Source organism: Oncorhynchus mykiss, chromosome 7 (assembly GCF_013265735.2).
Source record: "Oncorhynchus mykiss isolate Arlee chromosome 7, USDA_OmykA_1.1, whole genome shotgun sequence".
In the NCBI taxonomy this organism is placed as follows: Eukaryota; Metazoa; Chordata; class Actinopteri; order Salmoniformes; family Salmonidae; genus Oncorhynchus; species Oncorhynchus mykiss.
In genome coordinates this window covers 38,448,382-38,474,017 of record NC_048571.1, presented here as the reverse complement: position 1 = coordinate 38,474,017, position 25,636 = coordinate 38,448,382, and the positions used below count along the sequence as shown (strand labels likewise).

Genomic DNA, 25,636 nt, shown 5'->3' with positions numbered 1-25,636 from the left:
AACACAAACTACTACAGTAGGTCTTCATTCTTGCCTTGGCCGAGTGCTCCATGGTGACGACTATATTGGATCCAGCGCTGACCACTAGATCCATGAGCTAGCATATTCTCTTCACCATCTTACCCTGAGGGGAAAAACACACGTTTCAGTGCTTTATCAGTCTTATTTCTTTGGGCCCACAATAAGGTCAACTGTCATGGAGACCCAAATGTAGATTTTTTTTTTTTAATTACACTCTTGTTAGCTAGCTAAAATGTTTTGTGGATGAAAAATAGGGAGGGAAAATACCATGGCTGGTGAAATAGTCAGTGTAACATTTAGGCTACCATGAGCTATAGCTGCTGGTCTTCAAATTTGTCTTCGAGAGTACTGTCACTCCAACAACACTGGCTGAAGCCTACCTTGAACAAATACAAAGTAGATGCAGGTAGTGGAGGCCTGATGGTTTTTAAAGGCTAGCTAATGGATTGTGTACTTAATTAGCTAGCTAGCTTAACATGCCTTGCTAGCTCCTCGTCGAAGATGCTCTCTCATCTCTTCATCCATTATAAGGTGACAGACGATCGTTGGGACCACTCGTAAAATAATCATTGATTACTGGTAATTCGGAGCATAGTGGCAGCTTTGCTCAAAGTAATGACAACTAACTAGCTAAATCAAACAACAAGCAACAGCGTTATTTATCTGAGAAGTAGCTGTCAGCGTCAACGATGATTGATGACTAACTAGAAATGGGAAGACTGCGTGCATGTGCTACGGTACTACTAGGATGACAGGAGCACAATCCCAATTCGCACCCCTAGTCGCCTGTGCACTCGTTCAGACCCCCGCAAAGATTAAAAGCAGTGGCTTGGTGTAACTGGGGAGTGAAGGCGAGTGGTCATTACTATCAAGAAATGTTTACAGCAGGCCGGTGCGCGCTAACCAGGGTCGCCAGGTGCACGGTGTTTCCTCCGACACATTGGTGATGCTGGCTTCCAGGTTGGATGCGTGCTGTGTTAAGAAGCAGTGTGGCTTGGTTGGGTTGTGTTTCGGAGGACTACTACTAATTGGATACTACGAAATTGGGGAGAAAAAAGGGGGTAAAATTAAAATAAATAAAAAATTAAATCTAAAAAAATAATACATTTAGTTTTTCTCCCTCCAACCTTTTATTTTATTCCACTGTTCATTTTATTATATTCCCTTTGGAGGAAAGAACAGGTACAAACTGCCCTGGTACAAAGAGCTTATTATCAACGCTAAGCAAACATAATTAATCATAGCTCCTCTGTGTGCTGGAACATGGGTCTCCGTGACACGTTCCATGATAGTCAGTTCCAAGATTCCCTCTGTGGCTGTCGGCCGGTAACTGGTGTGTGTGCGTGTGTGTATATTTGCATGTGCGTGTATGTGTGCATATGTGGTGGCTGGCTCCTGTCAGGGGATCTCACCAGAGAGAAACACTTATGAATAATTAAGGGTTCTGTGAGAAAAATGATCCAGCTCCGCGATCGATCCCACATCCACCCTGGGAAGACCGACGCTCATCCACGCTGGGAAGACCAATGCTCATCCACCCTGGGAAGACCGACGCTCATCCACGCTGGGAAGACCAACGCTCATCCACCCTGGGAAGACCAACACGCATCCACCCTGGGAGGACCAACGCTCATCCACCCTGGGAGGACCAACGCTCATCCACCCTGGGAAGACCGGCGCTCATCCACCGTGGGAAGACCGACGCTCATCCACCCTGGGAGGACCAACGCTCATCCACCCTGGGAAGACCGACCTCGAATCTAATGCTAGAGGTCTGCAGGGGCAATGCCACCCCTTATTCCTTTACTGCCTTTATCCTCCTCTATTATGCTCCTTTCTCCTCATCCATCCCTCTCTCCTCACAACTTGTTTCCTTACTCCTCCAACCTATTTCTTCTCTATCTCTTCCCTTCCTCCATCCTCCTCTCTTCTCCCACACCATTACCCTCCTCCTTCCCTTCCTTCCCTCCGTATCACCCTCTCCATCTACTCAGCAGCATGCAAAGCCCTTCATCCCCTACTCTCTCCTCCCTCTCCCCCTCCTCTGTCCTCTAAACATTCTCTCCCTGCTGACATTAATCTCAGGAGTGATTGAGGACTAGGGGCGGAATATCAAAGAATTCTTATTTCTGCATCTAGATGCTGCTGTGTGCCTTCTACATTCTGATTTCAGAACTGTGGTGTGTCTCCCCCGGGCGACAATCAATCAACTTTGTGTGGTTTCTTTTTCTGTGTATTTAGGGGTGAGAGCGAGCTGATCTCATAACTCACATACAGATCATATCCTGTAAATTTCTGTCTGGGTGATACTAGTGTGGCCGTGGCTGAGGCCATCGATTGGGATCTAATTGAGAAGCACAGATGGTTTGTGATTCAGACAGTGCAGAGCTAGAGAGGCGAGCAGAGGCAGGGAGGAGAGGGAGAAGCAGGGAGAGGGAGAAGGGGAGGTAGGGCAGCCAGGTCATACCAGATCCACTGCAGTATTAGATGTTTGCCCAGGTCCCCTTGTGCATGCATGCAATTTCAATAGGTTTCCTACTGTCCACTAGGGGCAACATGAGCACCTTTTCATCATCTCGTAGGCTTGCGGCTTGCTAGGAGGGTGTTGTGGATAGGGATACAGGAAAAGCTTAAACTGCGGCTCCGAGGATCGTGAATTCAATCCCAGTGCTAGACACGGTTTTATTTGAAATGATTTCTGTTTCAACCTTACCCCAAACCGTAACTCTCACCTTAATCCCTAGGAATGAATGCCTAAATTTAACCGCTGAGTTTCGAGTTTCACTTTCGGTTTCAACTGGCACAGTTGCGACATAGCAGGCCTACCTTCACTTCACACATAGACGTTTATCCCTGCCTGGACAAACATTGAATACTGAAGTGAGAACATGAGATCTTTTTTGGGGTAGGGAGAGGCAACTCACCAAACAATGAATATGTTTGGCGAGGTGTGCACACCTTTTCCAGATCGATTTGATTTTATTGCGATTCAAATGCGAAAGCATGCCTTGATAATATCCCTCCATTGTGAACACAATCTCAGTGGCATTCGGGCCTGAGCAGAACATCAACCTGGTTGAATCCATGAGCCGTTTTTGACTAGCAGATGTATTTCTTACACAGTAGGCTAGAGCTGGGAGGTCAGATAAACAGTGACCTTTGTATGCATATTCATGTTATGCGCCCACTAGTGGAGACCCTACTGTGCATACAGCTGGCCAGCTGGAATACACTCTGGATGTGAACTTTTGGCCTTAGAAAATACAGCATTCAAAATCAATAGGACTGTTTAGTGGGAATGAATGGCAGTAGAAGCACAATCCGGATTTTACCGATGCAGGAAAATAAAAGTAGGGCAAATCAAATAAAAGTTTGTTGGTGGCACACAGTTTAGATGTTGTGGCAGTTTTAGCAGGTGCAGGGAAATGCTAGCTCCTAACAAAGCAGTAAAATGTCAACAAGTACACAAATAAATCAACAACCACGAAAAAAAGTATGATAAAACAAGAAATATAAAAATGCCAGAAAAAAATCCAATTAACTCAAATAGCACTGTAACAGTAAAATGCAGTCTCTATATGTAAGCCGGATAATTTTACACAAGATATACTCAGAATGACATGTACAGCGGTAGATATGGCAGAGTGAGATATGTCAAGAATCCAGTATTGAAATGAACATGTGGTATGTATAAGCAATGTAACTAAAACGCAATGCACAGTGGTAGAAATAATAGAATGAGCTATGTCGAGAATGCAGTATTTAAATACACAGTACAAAACCCGAGAGCAAAATGGATAGAATTGCAAGAATTCAGCTTCCGGCCCAGGGTCCAGAATATAAATCTACAGTGCTGTGAAAAAGTATTTGCCCCCTTTCTAATTTTCTCTACTTTTGCATATTTCTAATATTGAATTATCAGATTTTCAACCGAAACCTAATATTAGATAAAGGGAACCTGAGTGAACAAATAACACAACAATGACATACTTGCATAACTTTATTTATGAAATAAATAAAGTAACACCCAATACCCCCTGTGTGAAAAAGTAATTGCCCCCTTCCACCTTTAGCTGCAATGACTCCAACCAAACACTTTCTGTAGTTGTTGGTCAGTCTCTCACATGGCTGTGGAGAAATGTTGGCCCACTCTTCAATGCCGAAAGTCTATAACTCAGTGACATTTGTGTTTTCATGCATGTAGACTTGATTGTGTGTTTTGGATTATTGTCTTGCTGCATGACCCAGCTGCGCTTCAGCTCACAGACGGATGTCCTGACATTTCTCCTGTAGAATTCTCTGATACAGAGCAGAATTCATGGTTTCTTCTATTAAGGCAAGTTGTCCAGGTCCTGCGGCAGCAAAGCATCCCCAAACCATCACACTGCCACCACCATGCTTGACCGTTGGTATCAGGTTCTTACTGTGGAATGTAGTGTTTGGTTTCTGCCAGGCATAATGGGACCCATGTCGTCCAAAACGTTATACTTTTAACTCATCTGTCCATAGAACATTCTTCCAAGATCCTTGATGATCATCCAGGTGCTTCCAGGTGCTTTTTGGCAAATGTGAGTCAACTTTTTGGATGACGTGGGTCTAACAAAAACCACTGATTTCAATGCTTGTATCGACACAGTTGTCCTGTAAATTGGTTTTTGTACCATTTTCTGTGGAAATTGATAAAACTAGTCTTTGTGGATAGACTTCTATGGTTTGTTTAACTTAGAAATCTATGGTTTTTGTTTGGTATATATTAACTGAAACATCGGAGTCTCAGCGTAATTCCATTATCATGGATAATGAATGTTTGGTGCCAACATGGCAGACCGTTAGCTGAGCCACCTGTGGCTCTGCGCCTGTTGAGGTTTCTGAGAGGAAGACGGCTCATAATAATGTCTGGAATACAGTGTAATGGTTGGAACGGAGGGAATGGAATGGTATCAAACACATGAAAACCACATGTTTTATACGATTCCATTTACTCGATTCCAGCTATTATTCTGAGCCATCCTACCCTCAGCAGCTTCCACTGCTCTGTTCACATAGTAGTGGAATAGAACTACAGATGCAAGTCTATGGCAGATCCCTTGTCATCAAACTGTCATCCTGTCCTCCGATTTAGGCCATAATACTCAGTCACCCCATCAGAGAATATGTGGATGCAGTTTCAACAACAAATCACTGAAGTATTTTTGCATAGGGAATCTCAGGATCCAGATTTCGCCACTCTGGTGTTGTCTCTTATTGCTGCCATTTACTTGGCGTTTATATAGGACGAAATCTGGCCTGCTTGCTACTTAAACTGCACACTGTGTACTATTTAGCAGATACTGTTTAGTAAAAAAATATGCATTATGCCACAGCCAAAACGTCTTACTTTTGGTGTGTTCAAGACAACTGGGAATTCAGAAACAAAACAAGCTCAGACTGGGAAAAATCTTTGTTACCTGTGTGGCAAGCTTTCTAGCGTCTAGAGCTGCTGAGGCATCACCGAAGTGGGTGCCATACAGTCGTGGCCAAAAGTTTTGAGAATAACACGAATATTAATTTTCACAAAGTCTGCTGCCTCAGTTTGTATGATGGCAATTTGCATGTACTCCAGAATGTTATGAAGAGTGATGAGATGAATTGCAATTTATTGTAAAGTCCCTCTTTGTCATGCAAATGAACTGAATCCCCCAAAAAACATTTCCACTGCATTTCAGCACTGCCACAAAAGGACCAGCTGACATGTCAGTGATTCTCTCGTTAACACAGGTGTGAGTGTTGATGAGGAAAAGGCTGGAGATCACTCTGGCATGCTGATGTAACGGATGTGAAACGCTAGCTTAGTTAGCGGTGGTGCATGCTAAATAGTGTTTCAATCGGTGACGTCACTTGCTCTGAGACCTTGAAGTAGTAGTTCCCCTTGCTTTGCAAGGGCCGCGGCTCTTGTGGAGCGATGGGTAACGATGCTTCGTGGGTGTCAGTTGTTGATGTGTGCAGAGGGTCCCTGGTTTGCGCCCGGGTATGGGCGAGGGGACGGTATAAAGTTATACTGTTACATTGATGCTGTTGACCCGGATCACTGGTTGCTGTGGAAAAGGAGGAGGTCAAAAGGGGGGTGAGTGTAACGGATGTGAAACGCTAGCTTAGTTAGCGGTGGTGCGCGCTAAATAGTGTTGCAATCGGTGACGTCACTTGCTCTGAGACCTTGCAGAGCAAGGGGAACTACTACTTCAAGGGCCACGGCTTTTGTGGAGCGAGGGGTAACGATGCTTCGTGGGTGTCAATTGTTGATGTGTGCAGAGGGTCCCTGGTTCACGCCCGGGTATGGGCGAGGGGACGGTCTAAAGTTATACTGTTACACTGACTGAGTTTGAGTAACAGACTGGAAGCTTCAAAAGGAGGGTGGTGCTTGGAATCATTGTTCTTCCTCTGTCAACCATGGTTACCTGCAAGGAAACACGTGCCGTCATCATTGCTTTGCTCAAAAAGGGCTTCACAGGCAAGGATATTGCTGATGATTGCACCTAAATCAACCATTTATCGGATCATCAAGAACTTCAAGGAGAGCAGTTCAATTGTTGTGAAGTAGGCTTCAGCGTGCCCAAGAAAGTCCAGCAAGTGCCAGGACTGTCTCCTAAAGTTGATTCAGCTGTGGGATCGGGGCAGAATTTGAGGATGGCCTGGTGTCAAGAAGGGCAGCAAAGAAGCCACTTCTCTCCAGGAAAAACATCAGGGACAGACTGATATTCTGCAAAAGGTACAGGGATTGGACTGCTGAGGACTGGGGTAAAGTCATTTTTTCTGATGAATCCCATTTCGAATTGTTTGGGGCATCCGGAAAAAAGCTTGTCTGGAGAAGACAAGGTGAGCACTACCATCAGTCCTGTGTAAACAGTAAAGCATCCTGAGACCATTCATGTGTGGGATTGCTTCTCAGCCAAGGGAGTAGGCTCACTCACAATTTTGCCTAAGAACACTGCCATGAATAAAGAATGGTACCAACACATCCTCCGAGAGCAACTTCTCCCAACCATCCAGGAACAATTTGGTGACGAACAATGCCTTTTCCAGCATGATGGAGCACCTTGCCATAAGGCAAAAGTGATAACTAAGTGGCCCAGGAAACTCCCCAGACCTTAATCCCATTGAGAACTTGTGGTCAATCCTCAAGAGGCGGGTGGACAAACAAAACCCCACAAATTCTGACAAACTCTAAGCATTGATTACGCAAGAATGGGCTGCCATCAGTGTGGCCCAGAAGTTAATTGACAGCATGCCAGGGCGGATTGCAGAGGTCTTGAAAAAGAAGGGTCAACACCGCAAATATTGACTCTTTGCATCAACTTCATGTCATTGTCAATAAAAGCCGTTGACACTTATGAAACGCTTGTAATTATACTTCCGTATTCCATAGCAACATCTGACAAAAAATATCTAAAGACAGTGAAGCAACATACTTTAATATTTGTATCATTCTCAAAACTTTTGGCCACAACTGAAAATTGTGAAGGAGAAGTCCAGTGGCTACATCAATCAGGCTGGTTCCCAGAGTAGCCCTCTACAAGATCGTTACCAAATCCCATCTTCATTAACCATCTCCCTGACCACCTTACTCTGATCAAGCCATGAACTGTCCCTCTCTATCTTTGGAGGATCCATGCACTCAGACTTGGCCTCTAGTGGTTGACCTAGCCATCTATAGCTAGGCTACTTGTGATCATGTATTGCTTATTCGTATTTTATACTTTTGATACGCTTGACATTATGAAAAGCGCTATAGAAAACATCAATTATTATACCACAGATGGTTTATTTAGTTTAGTAGAGCAAAAAAGCTCTGATGAAGGCCAAGAGGCCGACAAGTAAGCTTCAATAAAAAAGTGATACTAGCAAGAGCAGTGTACAGGTTTCTTTTAACGTATCTATCTAATTGTTTCCATGCACCTGCAACAAGATAGCTCAGATGTGCGAGTGCATTTTTATATTGAAAGTAAAACACACCAACAGTTTATTACAAACAAGAAACACTTTTCATTGAGAAAACAGAAATCTACTTTTGGTTAAAAACAGGAATTCACCAAAAACAGTAGAAAATTAATAAATTAATAGCTATACATAAAATACATTCTCCCGCCTCAACATCTGGACCTTTGTGGGAGGGAGAGGAGCCCACTTCTTTTTAACCCCCCTCCAGCTCACACTCTTTCACATAGATCCTGAAAATACACAAGATGAAGTACAACATTAACCAAACATCAACCAAGCTATTGTTGTGCGAACTTTCTGTAGCTGGACTGACTCATACTCTATCAAATTTGGGTGCCAAGGTGAAACAGTAATGAGTGCATCTTACCATTAATTTCAACCTAATAGGGGTGTATACTCCTAACAGTTGCAGTGTGTTCCGTTTTGTAACGAAAAACTAGCATTCCTATTGGACAGGTTCAGCAAACAGGGAGCGACCTACCTGAATCTGTCCAATAGAAATTCTAGTTTTCATTGCAAAACAGATCGATTTGCAACTTTTGGAGTAACGATTACAATCCTATGTGCAATGAAACTCGCTAACTAACTAGGCTAATGTTAAATATGAAGTTGTCGCTCAACAGCAAGTAACCAAGTAGCTAATGTTACTGTTCAGTTACAACTTCTAGTCCTAGCTACTAAAGCATATAGCTAGTTAAATGCACGGCAGGCAGTAGGCTGCAAATCTATTTTCAAATATGAATGATGGGATAGTCGATCAGAAACTTTGCTATTCACCATCTTCCAAGATGTTTTGCTATATATATATATATATATATATATATATATATATATATATATATAGAGATATATATAGTGTCTTGCGAAAGTATTCGGCCCCCTTGAACTTTGCGACCTTTTGCCACATTTCAGGCTTCAAACATAAAGATATAAAACTGTATTTTTTTGTGAAGAATCAACAACAAGTGGGACACAATCATGAAGTGGAACGACATTTATTGGATATTTCAAACTTTTTTAACAAATCAAAAACTGAAAAATTGGGCAGGCAAAATTATTCAGCCCCCTTAAGTTAATACTTTGTAGCGCCACCTTTTGCTGCGATTACAGCTGTAAGTCGCTTGGGGTATGTCTCTATCAGTTTTGCACATCGAGAAACTGACATTTTTCCCATTCTTCCTTGCAAAACAGCTCGAGCTCAGTGAGGTTGGATGGAGAGCATTTGTGAACAGCAGTTTTCAGTTCTTTCCACAGATTATCGAATGGATTCAGGTCTGGACTTTGACTTGGCCATTCTAACACCTGGATATGTTTATTTTTGAACCATTCCATTGTAGATTTTGCTTTATGTTTTGGATCATTGTCTTGTTGGAAGACAAATCTCCGTCCCAGTCTCAGGTCTTTTGCAGACTCCATCAGGTTCTTCCAGAATGGTCCTGTATTTGGCTCCATCCATCTTCCCATCAATTTTAACCATCTTCCCTGTCCCTGCTGAAGAAAAGCAGGCCCAAACCATGATGCTGCCACCACCATGTTTGACAGTGGGGATGGTGTGTTCAGCTGTGTTGCTTTTACGCCAAACATAACATTTTGCATTGTTGCCAAAAAGTTCAATTTTGGTTTCATCTGACCAGAGCACCTTCTTCCACATGTTTGGTGTGTCTCCCAGGTGGCTTGTGGCAAACTTTAAACGACACTTTTTATGGATATCTTTAAGAAATGGCTTTCTTCTTGCCACTCTTCCATAAAGGCCAGATTTGTGCAATATACGACTGATTGTTGTCCTATGGACAGAGTCTCCCACCTCAGCTGTAGATCTCTGCAGTTCATCCAGAGTGATCATGGGCCTCTTGGCTGCATCTCTGATCAGTCTTCTCCTTGTATGAGCTGAAAGTTTAGAGGGACGGCCAGGTCTTGGTAGATTTGCAGTGGTCTGATACTCCTTCTATTTCAATATTATCGCTTGCACAGTGCTCCTTGGGATGTTTAAAGCTTGGTAAATCTTTTTGTATCCAAATCCGGCTTTAAACTTCTTCACAACAGTATCTCGGACCTGCCTGGTGTGTTCCTTGTTCTTCATGATGCTCTCTGCGCTTTTAACGGACCTCTGAGACTATCACAGTGCAGGTGCATTTATACGGAGACTTGATTACACACAGGTGGATTGTATTTATCATCATTAGTCATTTAGGTCAACATTGGATCATTCAGAGATCCTCACTGAACTTCTGGAGAGATTTTGCTGCACTGAAAGTAAAGGGGCTGAATAATTTTGCACGCCCAATTTTTCAGTTTTTGATTTGTTAAAAAAGTTTGAAATATCCAATAAATGTCGTTCCACTTCATGATTGTGTCCCACTTGTTGTTGATTCTTCACAAAAAAATACAGTTTTATATCTTTATGTTTGAAGCCTGAAATGTGGCAAAAGGTCGCAAAGTTCAAGGGGGCCAAATACTTTCGCAAGGCACTGTATATGTGTGTGTGTTACATTTTATGTAAATTCCATAAAATCCTCAAGTTTCCTGTAGTTTTCTGGTAAACTTTTAAATATACCCTCCCCTTAATCCCAATAAACATTCCTTGGTAAAAAAAAAAGGGCAATGATAAATTATAATATATATATGTATGCTTGTCATTAGACCAATTATGATAAACAATCCAACTGATGCCAGCATTACCTTATTCATTGTATTAAAGCACATGGAGTCATCCTGGTGAATTATCCTAATGGATTCCTTGTTGATCGTTTTAACAGCTTCTTAAAGCTTCATGCCACTAAAATGTATGATTAGCTAATTTGTAAATGGCCAGTACTTAAGCCTCTATAGAGCCTGTTTTGACGGTTGTCTTTTGTCCGTGTCATGTAGGTCGTGTCAATGAAGCAGGCCTGGTTTCAAATACGGTGCTTTCAGAAAATATTCAACTCCCTTGACTTTTTCCACATTATGTTGTGTTACAAAGTGGGAAAAATTTATTTAATAGTTTCTGAGCTACAAATACTCCCCCCCCCAAAAATTCTAAAATGTGTTAAAATATATATATATATATATATATATTTGTAGTAATACTAATTAGATTCAAGTATACATTCAGAATCACATTTGGCAGCGATTACAGCTGTGAGTCTTTCTGGGTAAGTCTCTAAGAGCTTTGCACACCTGGATTATACAATATTTACACATTATTCTTAAAAAATATATATTCAAGCTCTGTCAAGTTGGTTGTTGATCATTGCAAGACATCCCTATGAAGCCCACAAGCCTCACAAGACTCGTCTGAAGGTCCCCGTACCAGTTTAAAAAGTGAATGGAAGTACATATATGGAGATAGTTTAGTGCCTAAAACCAGGAGATCAATATAAATATAAAAATTCCTGACCTTTCTTATATCTCTCAGATATAGGACAGACACTTCAGAACAAACTTCATTTTGATTATGTTGGGACTATCAATCAATCAAATTTATTTTATATAGCCCTTCGTACATCAGCTGATATCTCAAAGTGCTGTACAGAAACCCAGCCTAAAACCCCAAACAGCAAGCAATGCAGGTGAAGAAGCACGGTGGCTAGGAAAAACTCCCTAGAAAGGCCAAAACCTAGGAAGAAACCTAGAGAGGAACCAGGCTATGTGGGGTGGCCAGTCCTCTTCTGGCTGTGCCGGGTGGAGATTATAACAAAACATGGTCAAGATGTTCAAATGTTCATAAATGACCAGCATGGTCGAATAATAATAAGGCAGAATAGTTGAAACTGGAGCAGCAGCACAGTCAGGTGGACTGGGGACAGCAAGGAGTCATCATGTCAGGTATTCCTGGGGCATGGTCCTAGGGCTCAGGTCCTCCGAGAGAGAGAAAGAAAGAGAGAATTAGAGAGAGCATATGTGGGATGGCCAGTCCTCTTCTGGCTGTGCCGGGTGGAGATTATAACAGAACATGGCCAAGATGTTCAAATGTTCATAAATGATCAGCATGGTCGAATAATAATAAGGCAGAACAGTTGAAACTGGAGCAGCAGCACAGCCAGGTGGACTGGGGACAGCAAGGAGTCATCATGTCAGGTAGTCCTGGGGCATGGTCCTAGGGCTCAGGTCCTCCGAGAGAGAGAAAGAGAGAAGGAGAGAATTAGAGAACGCACACTTAGATTCACACAGGACACCGAATAGGACAGGAGAAGTACTCCAGATATAACAAACTGACCCTAGCCCCCCGACACATAAACTACTGCAGCATAAATACTGGAGGCTGAGACAGGAGGGGTCAGGAGACACTGTGGCCCACTCCGAGGACACCCCCGGACAGGGCCAAACAGGAAGGATATAACCCCACCCACTTTGCCAAAGCACAGCCCCCACACCACTAGAGGGATATCTTCAACCACCAACCACCAGCAAGACTATCTGTTGTTCCATGTTGTGAATCTGTTATTCAATGTGTTTCTATTGGCTAATAGCAGTAATGTCATCGTAAGGGGTCTAAAAATTAAAAATAATATAGCTAAATGATCCTTGGTATGACCAGCATAAAACAATTGCAAATGTTAGCTTAGAACGCTCTCCTCCCCTGGCCTGTGTTTTAGGTTATTATACTGCTGAAAGGTGAATTTGTCTCCCAGTGTCTGTTGGAAAGCAGACTGAACCAGATTTTCCTCTAGGATTTTGCCTGTGCTTAGCTCTATTCAATGTATTTTTATCATAAAAAACACCCTAGTCTTTGCCGATGACAAGCATACCCACCATGCTTGACAATATGAAGATTGGAACTCCGTGATGATTGTGGACTACAGGAAAAGGAGGACCGAGCACGCCCATTCTCATCGATGGGGCTGTAGTGGAGCAGGTTGAGAGATTCAAGTTCCTTGGCGTCCACATCACCAACAAACTAACATGATCCAAGCACACCAAGACAGTCGTGAAGAAGTCACAACAAAACCTATTCCCCCGCAGGAGACTGAAAAGATTTGGCATGGGTCCTCAGATCCTCAAAAGAACTTACAGCTGCACCATCAAGAGCATCCTGACGGGTTGCTGACGGGCTGACGGGACATTTCTAAGTGACCTCAAACTTTTGAACGGTAGTGTGCATATTTAGACAGATGGTATTATGGATTAGTAAGGGTTTTGGGGTTGACAGTTTGTACAATAGGGTGTGTGGGGATAGTTTATGGATTATAGATTGAAGATAATGTGTGGAAGAGGATATGCTATGGAACTAACACTACAGGTTTGGGGAAGAAGGATGTTTGGAGAATTTGGAAAAGTATTGTTGCTGTTTAACGTGCACATGTAACATAAAGCTGTTTCAACAGCTGGAGCATCAAACACCAGCACCATTCATTATTCATATAGAGACGTGCTGTGTAGGTATACATGTGTGTGTCCTACCCAGAAACAGGTTTGAACAGGAACACACACACACACACACACACACATACACACTATAAGTGTTTGAACAGGAACCTGGAGAGCTGAGCTTATAGACAGCTGACTCTTATATCCAGACTAGACGCTAAGGTGCTCAGTTTAGTCGAAAACACTTCATAGAAATGAGTAAACCTATACGGGATCGGTGTCCCTAAACCGGGACGGTTGTTGCTCAATGTGCGATAATGTGACTGGAAAACATTGTCTACAACAGCCAACTTTCTGAGACATAGAGATGTCTTATATGGGCAGAAAGCTTAAATTGTTGTTAATCTAACCGCACTGTCCAATTTACAGTAGATATTACAGGAAACAAATACCATGCTATTGTTTGAGGACAGTGCACAACAACAAAACACTTTTATCACGGGCAACTGGTTCGATACATTGACATCTGAAGGTAAATATGTACTTACATTCAGTAATCTTGCTCTGATTTGTGAGGGTCCCAGAGATAAAATGCAGTTTAGTTTAGTTAGAAAAAAATCTATTTTTAAATTAAAATTATATATTTATATTTTTATACTCTAAAATGAAGAATCAAATGATCCATGGTATGACCATCTTAAAACAATTCCATATGTTAGCTTAGTATGGTTGTTTTACCTCCATTGTGGAGGTCACTAATGAAAGAGTTGTCAAGCGCCTCAGTCACACACACGCGCACACACACACATACAGAAAAACACACAGACACACGCACAGACACAATGCTAACTGCGAAAAGCTTACGGGGAAGTGTCTGGAGTGCAGTGTGTTTGTGTTCAGAAAGGCGGGGAGCTGTAGTTCTCTTAAAGTATAGTCTCTGTGTGGTTTAAAGTTCACAGAGAAGAAACAATTGAATCTTTCTTCTTGTGGTGAAGATATTGAGATGGATTGAGATAGAAGCAGTGTAATAGATCAGCTCTATTAGCTCCCTCCTCTCCTCTCTGTCTCCCTTTCTTGCATGCACACGCAACCATGCATGCAGGCAGGTAGGCCGCATACAGGCAGGCACACAGGGATGCACGCCTGCGCGCACGCACTCACGCACAAGTACACATATTCACACACGCTGTTCATGTTGATGGTGCCTCTTTGACTGTCTCCATAGGCGAACCCTTTTTGGTTCCAGGTAGAACCCTTTTGGGATCCACGTAGAACCCTCTGTGGAAAGAGTTCTATATGGAACCCAAAAGTGTTTTTCAAAGGGTTCTCCTATGGGGACATTCGAATTACCCTTTTTTTTCTAAGAGTGTATTGTAGATTACTGGGATAGAAATAGAAACGGCTACAGCCCCCTCATCTCGCCCACGTCACTTTATATACTTATACCCAACGCCTCTCCTCCCACACACGTCCCTTTTGCTCTCTGGCCGCAATTTAAGATCCAGCAGGTTCATTAGAGTAAGTGTTTCTCTCTTAAGTTCATTAAGTCCAGAAGTGTGTAGGGGGAGTTGAGGAGAGTCGGGGAGTGTGGTAACTTTCAAGCATTCAGATTCCCAGAGTGCCTATTTTTTCCCCTCCCTATCTTGCCAGTCTCACTCAGTCACACGCTACCCCACCCCCTCTCAAACCACACCGGTCTACTTACATTTTAGTCATTTAGCAGACGCTCTTATCCAGAGTGGTTTACATGGGCAATTAGGGTTAAGTCCTTTGCTCAAGGGGACACAAACATCTTTTTCACCTAGGGGATTCAAACTACAGCGATCTTTCAGTTACTGGCCCAGCGCTCTTAACTGCTAGACTACCTTCCGCCCCATCAATGCACATTTTCTGCATCACACTCAACTGGCACTGTTTATCTCTGGGCTCCCATAGAGGACTGTTTCATTAAAGACATGCTCTGGAACTTTGGCGACTAGTAAGTCTTTTTAAAACTGTCGCGTTGGGTTGGATTTGTCAATGTGTAGTTTATAGATGCATAATCTATGAGCAGAATTAACTTCTTCGAATTTGTGTCCCTTCCATGGGACGGTTGAGCAAACGTAGGCAGTAGCTATTACAGTAAAATAATAACATGCACAATTTTGAACATGAAGTGTACAATTTTGAACATGAAAAGTTATTAATTAACAAATTAGGGACATTTGGGCAGTCTTGATACAGAATTTTGAACAGAAATGCAATGGTTAATTGGATCAGTCTAAAAGTTTGCACATACACTGATTCCATCTAGTGGTCAAAATCTAAATTGCACCATGGCTGGAATAATACATTATGGCCATTCTCTTGCATTTCAAAGATGGTACAAAAAAATACAAAATAACGGTTGTTTTTTTCTTTGTATTATCTTTTACCAGATCTATTGTGTTATATTCTACTACATTCCTTTCATATTTCCGTAAACATCAAAGTATTTCCTTTCACATGGTACCAAGAGTATGCATATCCTTGCTTCAGGGCCTGAGCTACAGGCAGTTAGATTTGGGTATGTCATTTTAGGTGAAAATGGGAAAAAAGAGGCTAATCCTTAAGAGGATTGCATTGATGTCTTACCTCAATTAGCCATACAATCCCTGGTTTGAAAGTGACTATCAGGAGAGATAAAATTGTGGCAGGAGAGATGAGACTGTGGCAGGAGAGATGAGACTGTGGCAGGAGAGATGAGACTGTGGCAGGAGAGATGCAAAGGTAATACATCTTGCTATAATACTATAGCTGTTGTTCGTCTGTTTATACTACATGTACGTATGTAAGGCAATAGGACTTCTCCATTCTTGTGTGTAAAGCCATATCAAATAACCTAGCTGCATCTTTACCCTCCATTTTAAAGATTCTCCGGTACTTAAATACCTTTTCGCTAGTAGTTCTGAAAGTAGCGGTCATGAGCCAAAAATGGTCCCAGAAATGTGTCACATATGTGCAGATATGGACACCACGTCATTGCTCTCTCTCGCTCTGCTGTGTGGGCATCTTGCTAGATGTCACTCAAATGACAAGGAGCTGAAGCTCATTAGCTAAAACTCAAATTGCTAGGGGGCTGGCCCATGTGGGGGAAAATATAGGTAAAATGGAGCCGGAAGCATCCAGAAACCAGTCACTTTCAAACTAGGGATTTCATGGCTATTTGAGGTAAGACATGAATTCTGCTCATAGATTATGCATGTGTGAACTACACATTGACACATCCAGCCCAACGTGGCAGGTTTACAAAATACTGACTAGTCGCCAAAGTTCCAGAGCATGTCTTTAATGAAACCCTCCTCTAAGGGAGCCCAGAGAAATACAGTGCCAATTGAGTGTGATGCAGAAAATGTGCATTGATAAACATGACAGATGGCTTGTGTGTGTGTGCTTGCGTCTGTGTGCATGCATGTTTGCGTGCCTGTATACGTGCGTGTGCGTGTGCGTGTGCGTGTGCGTGTGTGTGTGTGTGTGTGTGTGTGTGTGTGTGTGTGTGTGTGTGTGTGTGTGTGTGTGTGTGTGTGTGTGTGTGTGTGTGCACATCCATGTTCAAATATTCATCATGATGTGATTCATCAGCCCAAGAACATAATGTGAAGATAAAAATCGAAAAATCATGACTATCACAACAAATCTTCATATTAGTGTTATTTAAATGCATTTATCTCTTTGTGGTTGGTTGGTTGTTTGTGAGCTAATGTAAACAGCACGGAAACAGAACAACAGTTCTAGAAGGCTGCATTGCAAACAGGTATGACAAAACATGCATTCATACTGCTCTAATTACGTTGGTAACCAGTTTATAATAGCAATAAGGCACCTCAGGGGTTTGTGGTATATGACCAATATACCACGGCTAAGGCCTGTATCCATGCACTCCGCGTTGCGTTGCGTTGTACATAAGAACAGCCCTTAGCTGTGATTTTATTGGCCATATACCACACCCCCTCAGGCCTAATTGCTTAAATATACAGTTATTTGTTTGTACGAAGCAGTATACAGCTGACAAGGAAAACTGATGATTGATGAGTCCATGTAGTGTGATCTTAGTCTAGATAATACTACATGATTGCCACTGAAGGCATGACTGTGTGGTGCTGGAATATTTTATATGCAGTATGTTTTATATATATATATATATATATATATATATATATATATATATATATATATATATATATATATATATATATATATATATATATATATATATATATATATACACATGTGGCCAGTAATAAGACTATGGAAATAATATTAACAAGGCCTATCAAGGTGTATATTGTCTGACTCCGATAGATACATAGCAATGTGTAAGCAAGACTCGTATAGAGTTATAGGAATATAGTATTAAGTGAGGTCTGAGAATGGAATACTAGAAGCAAATAGGATTCATTACATAGTAAAAATCAAGTCAAAATGTGTTGGTCGTATGTACACAGATTTACTGAAGTTATCGCAGGTGCAGCAAAATGCTTGTGTTTCTAGCTCCACCAGTGAGCCTACGGCTTTCCATACTCAACAGTGAGTATTATCCAAAATAATACCTAGCAATACAAACAATACGTAAATAGTCCAAAAACTGAAAAGAAAATAATAAAAATGCACCTTTGTAATAAAGTATTAGGCCTACATGAATAATCGCGTTTGCAGATTTAGGTAAACTAGCCTACTATTAGTAATGTGATGAGTCGATTGGATAGTCATAATTTAGGATAATAATATCCTATAACTCCATCATTGTTCGCAAAAAAAAAAAGATGTTCAATGCATTTGGCGTAGGGCAGGCCTAGGCTTCATCCGATATGTTTCTTTCTTTCTTCGCGTGGGAGGAATGTGGCCTTTTATGAACACATTTCATCTAGTTCTACCATACTTTATATATGACTGGAGGCATTAGCAGAATATTGAAGGGTAGCCTACTCTGACGACAGTGACAAACTATCAATAAAAATGTCATTGTCCATATAATCGACCTATGAGAAGTGGAGACACAAATATAATATGACTTCCATCTAAACTGGAGGAGGAAATTATTGTCCAAAAACAAACTTTTAAGTGGCGCTGACCCAACAATGATAAATAGTGAATATGCACAGTGCGCAGTCACCGAGGATATTGCCGATGCTCTCCCCTGGTGCTAGTAAGATAGGCTATACTGTTGTTCGCTCAATGAAGTTGGGAATCTTAAGAGACTAAAAGACAGAGTAGTCTTTTCATGGTCTTCTTTTTACAGCAATAACCTTTTGCTTTCCAAACTATGTTTTCCCGCAATTGTATTTTGAAATATTGCATATGCCTGGTTTGGCCTCTTTTCACAGACAGTTGCAACTCAACAATAATTTACCAAAATTGTGTGCGCTGCATTTCCTGCGATTTAAAACAATCCAAATATTTAAATATCTTCTGTGGCCAAATCATGCTTTAGTAGCCTATTTGTAATGAATCTATGTATTTTTTTTATTTGATTTAAAACGTATGCTTCCCCTAGTCTTATGGACGTAACTGCACAACCTGCATTTGCTATTTGATGACATTTTGTTTTTGTGGGCCGTTCTAACAAACAAACAATTCCACACATATATTAGTAGGCTATATGTAAAGACCAGATTAAATTCAGAATAGTCTGATGGGTGAGAATATCATCAAATTCTTGTGAAATTGTGAATGAGAGACTGATGAAGTGTATGCAGCCTGCGCAAGACGCAGAGCAGAGCTCATGCCTTTCATGCAACATTATGTGGCCTTAGAATGTATTAACAATCAAAACATATAGCCATAATGTTTGTATTACAATTAAAATTGTATTAATAGCTCTAAATTACGCATATAGGAGGAACTGTTTCTTCGTCAACCGGTCAATACAATACAATATTGCTGGGTTGCAGGCATTGGTTCAATACAGAATGGCCGAATGTGCGCACTCCCTTGGAAATCTTTGGAGAAAATATCCTTTCTATTTATTCAGCTGTATTCAATTGTATTCTTCATACTATAAAATAATATAAAATAATGCCTCGGAATTCAACGCTAATCTTGTCTGCTAAACTAACAGGTGTAGCCCACAGCCATATGGAGCTATGTGTTTCCCGCAAATGAGATTTTTAAATGTTATACAATCAGAAGCCTTTTGTCTCTCTCTCTCAGAGCACACATCAAGTGGCTCACTCATCACAGCAGGGGCCACTTGCCAGCGGAACAGGCCCCGGCGAAACAGGCCCCCGGGGCTGGGCAGACACTATCATTAGAGGAATCATGAGGATAATGCTCATTAGGACGTTTTGAAACTTTTGAGCGAAGTGACCATGTAATGAACGTTCAACTTGCATGACAGAAATTACAAATGTAACTTGCGCAGTCAGGTCAAATGGTCGCAAAATGCCAAATGGTTGCAGTTTGGACGACCCGCCCCTTGTCGTAATATTGTAATCAAAGTTGTGTCAAAATTAGTGGCCTGATAGGTTTCAGCAAACTACTAGCTAGCATTATCAATCTGTTATTAGCCTACCTTAGCGTAGGCTATATATTGGGATGATGCACTTTTGGATTTCTCTTGAGGTCGGCAGTATTTTTCCTGATCAACTTGTGGGAGCAAACGCTGTCTTCTCCCATGGGAACATTGCATTCGGTCTTGTTTGAATCTGCACTATACGTAAAGTGGCTCCAAACATCTTCCCTTTTTCTACCGGGAGCTTTTACCACCAGGAGAGTAGCCATGGCATGTGTCTTATATGCATCAGTGATTTGTTGCCTCTAGATTGCAAGTAACACTGAAAAGATCTCAATCTTGCCCAATCCATTTACTAGTCAGATTTTAGTCACAGGGATAACTTAGTCTCGTCTCGTTTTCGTTAACCCAAATGCAAAAGGATTTTGGGTCGTCATTATTTTAGTTGATGACACTGCAAGCCACTACAGCTGTTGGATGATATGAATAGGTACTCAGTCAGGACCTCTATGGTTAACTTAATAGAGCTCAGGAGAAATTCTGAAAGCCATTAATGCCTGTGTAATGACTCATGCAATAACTGAAGCACAGAACAATTGGATGAATTGGTCTCTGAATTGGTCTCTGATATGTTTCGATAAGATTATGAAGTCGATATTGCTTGACAGTTTTCCTCTTTCCTCTTTGTCTTTCAGGAATCTACTAGATAAAGACACATTCTCCAAATCTGACCCATGTGAGTATGACTCAACCTTTTATGTGCTCCTTCCCTGTCTACCTTCCTTCCTCTCTCCGTCTATCTGTCCTTCCATGCCTCCATCCCTCCTTCCCTCCCTCCCTCTTTCCCTACCTCCATTCGTCCACCCCCCCCCCCCCCCCCCCCCTTCCCCATCCCTACCTCTCTGTCCCTGCATGATAGTTGACTTGAGGAGTAGATGTTAGCTTTGCCTTTAGCCTCCGTCTGTTGTTTGCTCAGTGTTTTGGAGCTAAAACTTTTGTATTCATCTGCGCTGTTCAATCTGCCAGCATCTATTTCTGATAGTCTTTCTGCCCTGTATGTCTCGCTTTCTCTTTCACAATCTCTATTTCTCTCTCTCTCTCTCTCTCTCTCTCTCTCTCTCTCTCTCAATCTCACTCTTTATCTCAATCTCAATCTTTATCTATCTCTCTCTCTCTCTCTCTACTCTCTCTACTCTCTCTACTCTCTCTACTCTCTCTCTCTCTCGCTCTCTCTCTCTCTCTCAATCTCACTCTTTATCTCAATCTCACTCTTTATCTCTCTCTCTCTCTCTACTCTCTCTACTCTCTCGCTCTCTCCCTCTCCCTCAGTGTGTGTGCTCTACACCCAAGGAGTGGAGACCAAGCAGTGGAGAGAGGTGAGCATACACACGCAAACACACACACACACCCACACACACACACACACACACACACACACACACACACACACACACACACACACACTTCTAAAGTTCAATGATTCCCTTGCAGTGGGGTATTGACTGTTTGTGAGGGAAATAGCTTCTCTTTATTTTTGTCCTTTTTTTCAAATACCAATCAATTTAGCCCAGTGCTGACATTTAAAAGTTTAAACTTTAGGATTAGTTTTGGAATAAATGTAGCTTTAACTCTTCACACACCCACCTCTATACTCAACATATACAAGCCACAGCGTGAGATTCAAAATAGGACAAACTCATTACTGTAAGAACCTTTCTGTGTGTGTGTGTGTGTGTGTGTGTGTGTGTGTGTGTGTGTGTGTGTGTGTGTGCGTGCATAGGGGGATGATATGTTTATCCAGAGCTGTTTAGTGGAGATCTGACAAGCTTGACCTTTTCAAGCCTTGTACCGTCTGATTTGCCTGTCTGTGACATCCTAGCTGTACACTCCAGGCGAGAGAACACGACCAGTTCCCACTGCCAGTGTCTGTGTGCTACCATACCAATCGCTGCCTGTGTAATCGCAGTATAAGTTCCGCAAAGGGAGAAACTCAAAGTTCCCACCTTTTTAAGTAAGTGACCAGGTGACAGTCAAGGATAAGGTTGAGGGGGGCTGTCCTGTGAATCAGAACCCCCCTCTAGTGCTGCCAGTGTGTTTGCCAGTGCATATGTGCTGGACGTCTGTTCAGACAGTTTTGAGAAATATTGAGCATCATAGCATAAAGAACTTACTCTCAGTACACTGATCACTCTATCTATTACTACAATGTGTCTCTGGGAACACAGGACTGGCAAGACAGAATAGAGCTAGACCGAGGAAGAAAGAGAAATTGATAGATCCGTTGCATGGAGAGAGAAAGAGAAAGTGAGGGAGAGAGAAAGGGGGGGTGGGTGATAAAGAGAGAGAGTGAAATAGAGAGGAAACAGAAAAGCCATGATGACACACATCCAAATGCTACAATCCTCAACACCCTAATTTAGCTGCTGAACAGAAAAACACCCTCAGAGAAGAACATCAATGAAAGCCAATAGAGGGGATGCAGTGTTCTATTACTACAAACTGCCTATCGGAAGACAGAACTCTACCCTGTTATCACAGTGTCACTCTGTCCCTGGTTCTGCTAGGGACAAGGAGGTTGGGGGCACCTTAATAGGGGAGGATGGGCTCGTGGTAATGGCTGGAGCGGAATCAGTGGAATGGTATCAAACACATCCAACCCACCATTTCCAGGTGTTTGATACCATTTATTTGCTTTGTTCTGGACATTATTATGAGCCGTTCTCCCCTCAGTAGCCTCCTATGTGTCAGATGCAGGGATTTCAACTGGTTTAGACTTTACTGTGAAATGCTAATGAGACCTCTGCAACAATGCAGAGTTGAAAAATAAAATAGTAACACAAGACGAATAACATAAAATGCATGAGAATGGAGCTATATGCAGGGAGTACCAATACCAGATCAATGTGAAGAGGTTAGAGGTATTTGAGGTAGATATGTACTTCAAGGCAGGGTAAAGTGACTAGGAATCAGGATAGATAATAATAAGGTATTTGAGGTAGATATGTACATTAAGGCAGGGTAAAGTGACTAGACATCAGGATAGATAATAATAATAAGGTATTTGAGGTAGATACTGTACACACACCATATTCACACTCACTAGAGTTTGCTGCTCTGAAAGTAAAGGGGCTGAATAATTTTGCACGCCCAATTTTTCAGTTTTTGATTTGTTAAAAAAGTTTGAGATATCCAATAAATGTCGTTCCACTTCATGATTGTGTCCCACTTGTTGATGAGTCTTCACAAAAAAATACAGTTTTATATATTTATGTTTGAAGCCTGAAATGTGGCAAAATGTGGCAAAGTTCAAGGGGGCCAAATACTTTCACAAGGCACTGTATATACACTATACAGTTGAAGACTCCACTTAGGTTGGAGTCATTAAAACTCGTTTTTCAACCACTCCACAAATTTCTTGTTAGCAAACTATAATTTTGGCAAGACGGTTAGGACATCTACTTTGTGCATGACACAAGTAATTTTGCAACAATTGTTTACAGACAGATTATTTCACTTATAATTCACTGTATAACAATTCCAGCGGGTCAGAAGTTAATATACACTACGTTGACTGTGCCTTTAAACAGCTTGGAGAAATTCCAGAAAATGATGTCATGGCTTTAGAAGCTTCTGATAGGCTAATTGACATAATTTGAGTCAATTGGAGGTGTACCTGTGGATGTATTTCAAGGCCTACCTTCAAACTCAGTGCCTCTTTGCTTGACATCATGGGAAAAACAAAAGAAATCAGCCAAGACCTCAGAAAAAAAATTGTAGACCTCCACAATTCTGGTTCATCCTTGGGAGCAATTTCCAAACGCTTGAAGGTGCCACATTCATCTGTACAAACAATAGCATGCAAGTATAAACACAGCATAGGACCTTGTGAAGATGCTGGAGGAAACAGGTACAAAAGCATCTGTATCCACAGAAAAAAATAGTAATGTATCGACAAAACCTGAAAAGCCGCTCAGCAAGAAGCCACTTTTCCAGAACCACCATAAAAAAAGCCAGACTACGGTTTACAACTGCACATGGGGACAAAGATGGTACTTTTTGGAGAAAAGTCCCCTGGTCTGATGAAACAAAAATAGAACTGTTTGGCCATAATGACCATCGTTATGTTTGGAGGAAAAAGGGGGAGGCTTGCAAGTTGAAGAACACCATCCCAACCGTGAAGCACGGGGGTGGCAGCATCATGTTGTGGGGGTGCTTTGCTGCAGGGGGGACTGGTGCACTTCACAAAATAGATGGCATCATGAGGGAGGACAATTACGTGGATATATTGATATATTGAAGCAACAGCTCAAGACATCAGTCAGGAAGTTAATGACCCCAAAGTTGTGGCATAATGGCTTAAGGACTACAAAATCAAGGTACTGGAGTGGCCATCCCATAGAAGATTTGTGGGCAGAACTGAAAAAGCGTGTACGAACAAGGAGGCCTACAAACCTGACTCCGTTACACCAGCTCTGTCAGGAGGAATGGGCCAAAATTCAATCAACTAATAGCGGGAAGCTTGTGGAATGCTATCCGAAATGTTTGACCCAAGTTAATAAATTTAAGGGCAAAGCTACCAAATACTAATTGAGTGTATGTAAACTTCTGACCCACTGGGAATGTGATGAAATAAATAAAAGCTGAAATAAATATACTATTATTCTGACATTTCACATTCTTAAATAAAGTGGCGATCCTAACTGACCTAAAACAGGGAATTTTTACTAGGATTCAATTTCAGGAATTGTGAAAAACTGAGTTTAAATGTAGTTGGCTAAGGTATATGTAAACTTCCTACTTCAACTGTGTATATATACTGTATATAGTTCTGGTAGCCTTTATTGACTGTTAAGCAGTCTGGCAAATTAGCAATCTAGCTATTTAGCAATATGGCAGTTTAGCAGTATGGCTATTTAGCAGTCATGGCTTTGGGCGGGTACAAGCTTTCTCGAAGCCTATTGGTCCGAGAGCCTCTGTTACTGTTTGCCGGATGGTAGTAAGGTGAAAAGTCTATGGCTTGGTTGGCTCAATTCTGTGGCCATTTTTGGCTGCCTGGTATAGAGGTCCTGGATGAAAAGGAGCTTGGCATCAGTGATGTACTGGGCTGTCTGCACTACCCTCTTCACGACTCCTCGGATGTGTGTGGACCATGTTAGCGTCTTGATGTGGATTGGGGCTTAATCTCCCTTTTTTCTCCTATAGTCCACAATCAGCTCCTTGGTCTTTGACCTCCTCCCTGTAGGCTGACTCATCGACGTTGGTGATCAGGCCTACCACCCTGAGGGGCCCCCATGTTCAGCGTCAGCGTTGCGGAGGTGTTGTTGCCTACCCTCACAACTTGAGGCCGGGCCTTTAGGAAGTACAGGATCTTGTTGTAGAGGGAGGGTTTCAGTCCCATGGTCCCTAGCTTGTTGATGAGCTTGGAGGGGACTATTGTGCTGAATGCTGAGCTGTAGTCTACAAACAGCATTTTCACATAGTTCACATATTTACAGAAGTATGTAGACACCCCTTCAAGTTCGGTTGAAACATTCACTACCGAGTTCCAAACTGTCTCTGGAAGCAACGTCAGCAGAAGAACTGTTCATCGGGCTTCATGAAATGGGTTTCCATAGCCGAGCATCCACACACAAGCCTAAGATCACCATGCGCAAGGCCAAGCGTCGGCTGCAGTGTTGTAAAGCTTGCTGCCATTGGACTCTGGAGCAGTGGAAATGTGTTTCTTTGGAGTGATGAGTCACATCTCACCATCTGGAGAACGCTACCTGCCAGAATGCAGGATGAGTAACGGTCTGGGGCTGTTTTTCATGATTCAGACTAGGTGCCTTAGTTCCAGTAAAGGGAAATACAATGACTTCCTGGATGATTCTGTGCTTCCAACTT

At 42.0% G+C, this 25,636-nt stretch overlaps 1 protein-coding gene across 2 annotated transcripts in view; it reads left to right on the top strand.

Annotated features, from left to right (window-relative positions):
- Window positions 1–25,636, top strand: part of LOC110527714 (copine-5) — a 195,640-nt gene that overhangs the window by 25,652 nt on the left and 144,352 nt on the right. For both annotated transcript variants that reach the window (XM_036983207.1, XM_036983206.1), the window contains exons 2-3: window positions 20,449–20,489; window positions 21,083–21,129. In XM_036983207.1, the coding sequence (XP_036839102.1) occupies window positions 20,449–20,489; window positions 21,083–21,129 (88 nt within the window). The remainder of the gene's footprint in view (window positions 1–20,448; window positions 20,490–21,082; window positions 21,130–25,636) is intronic.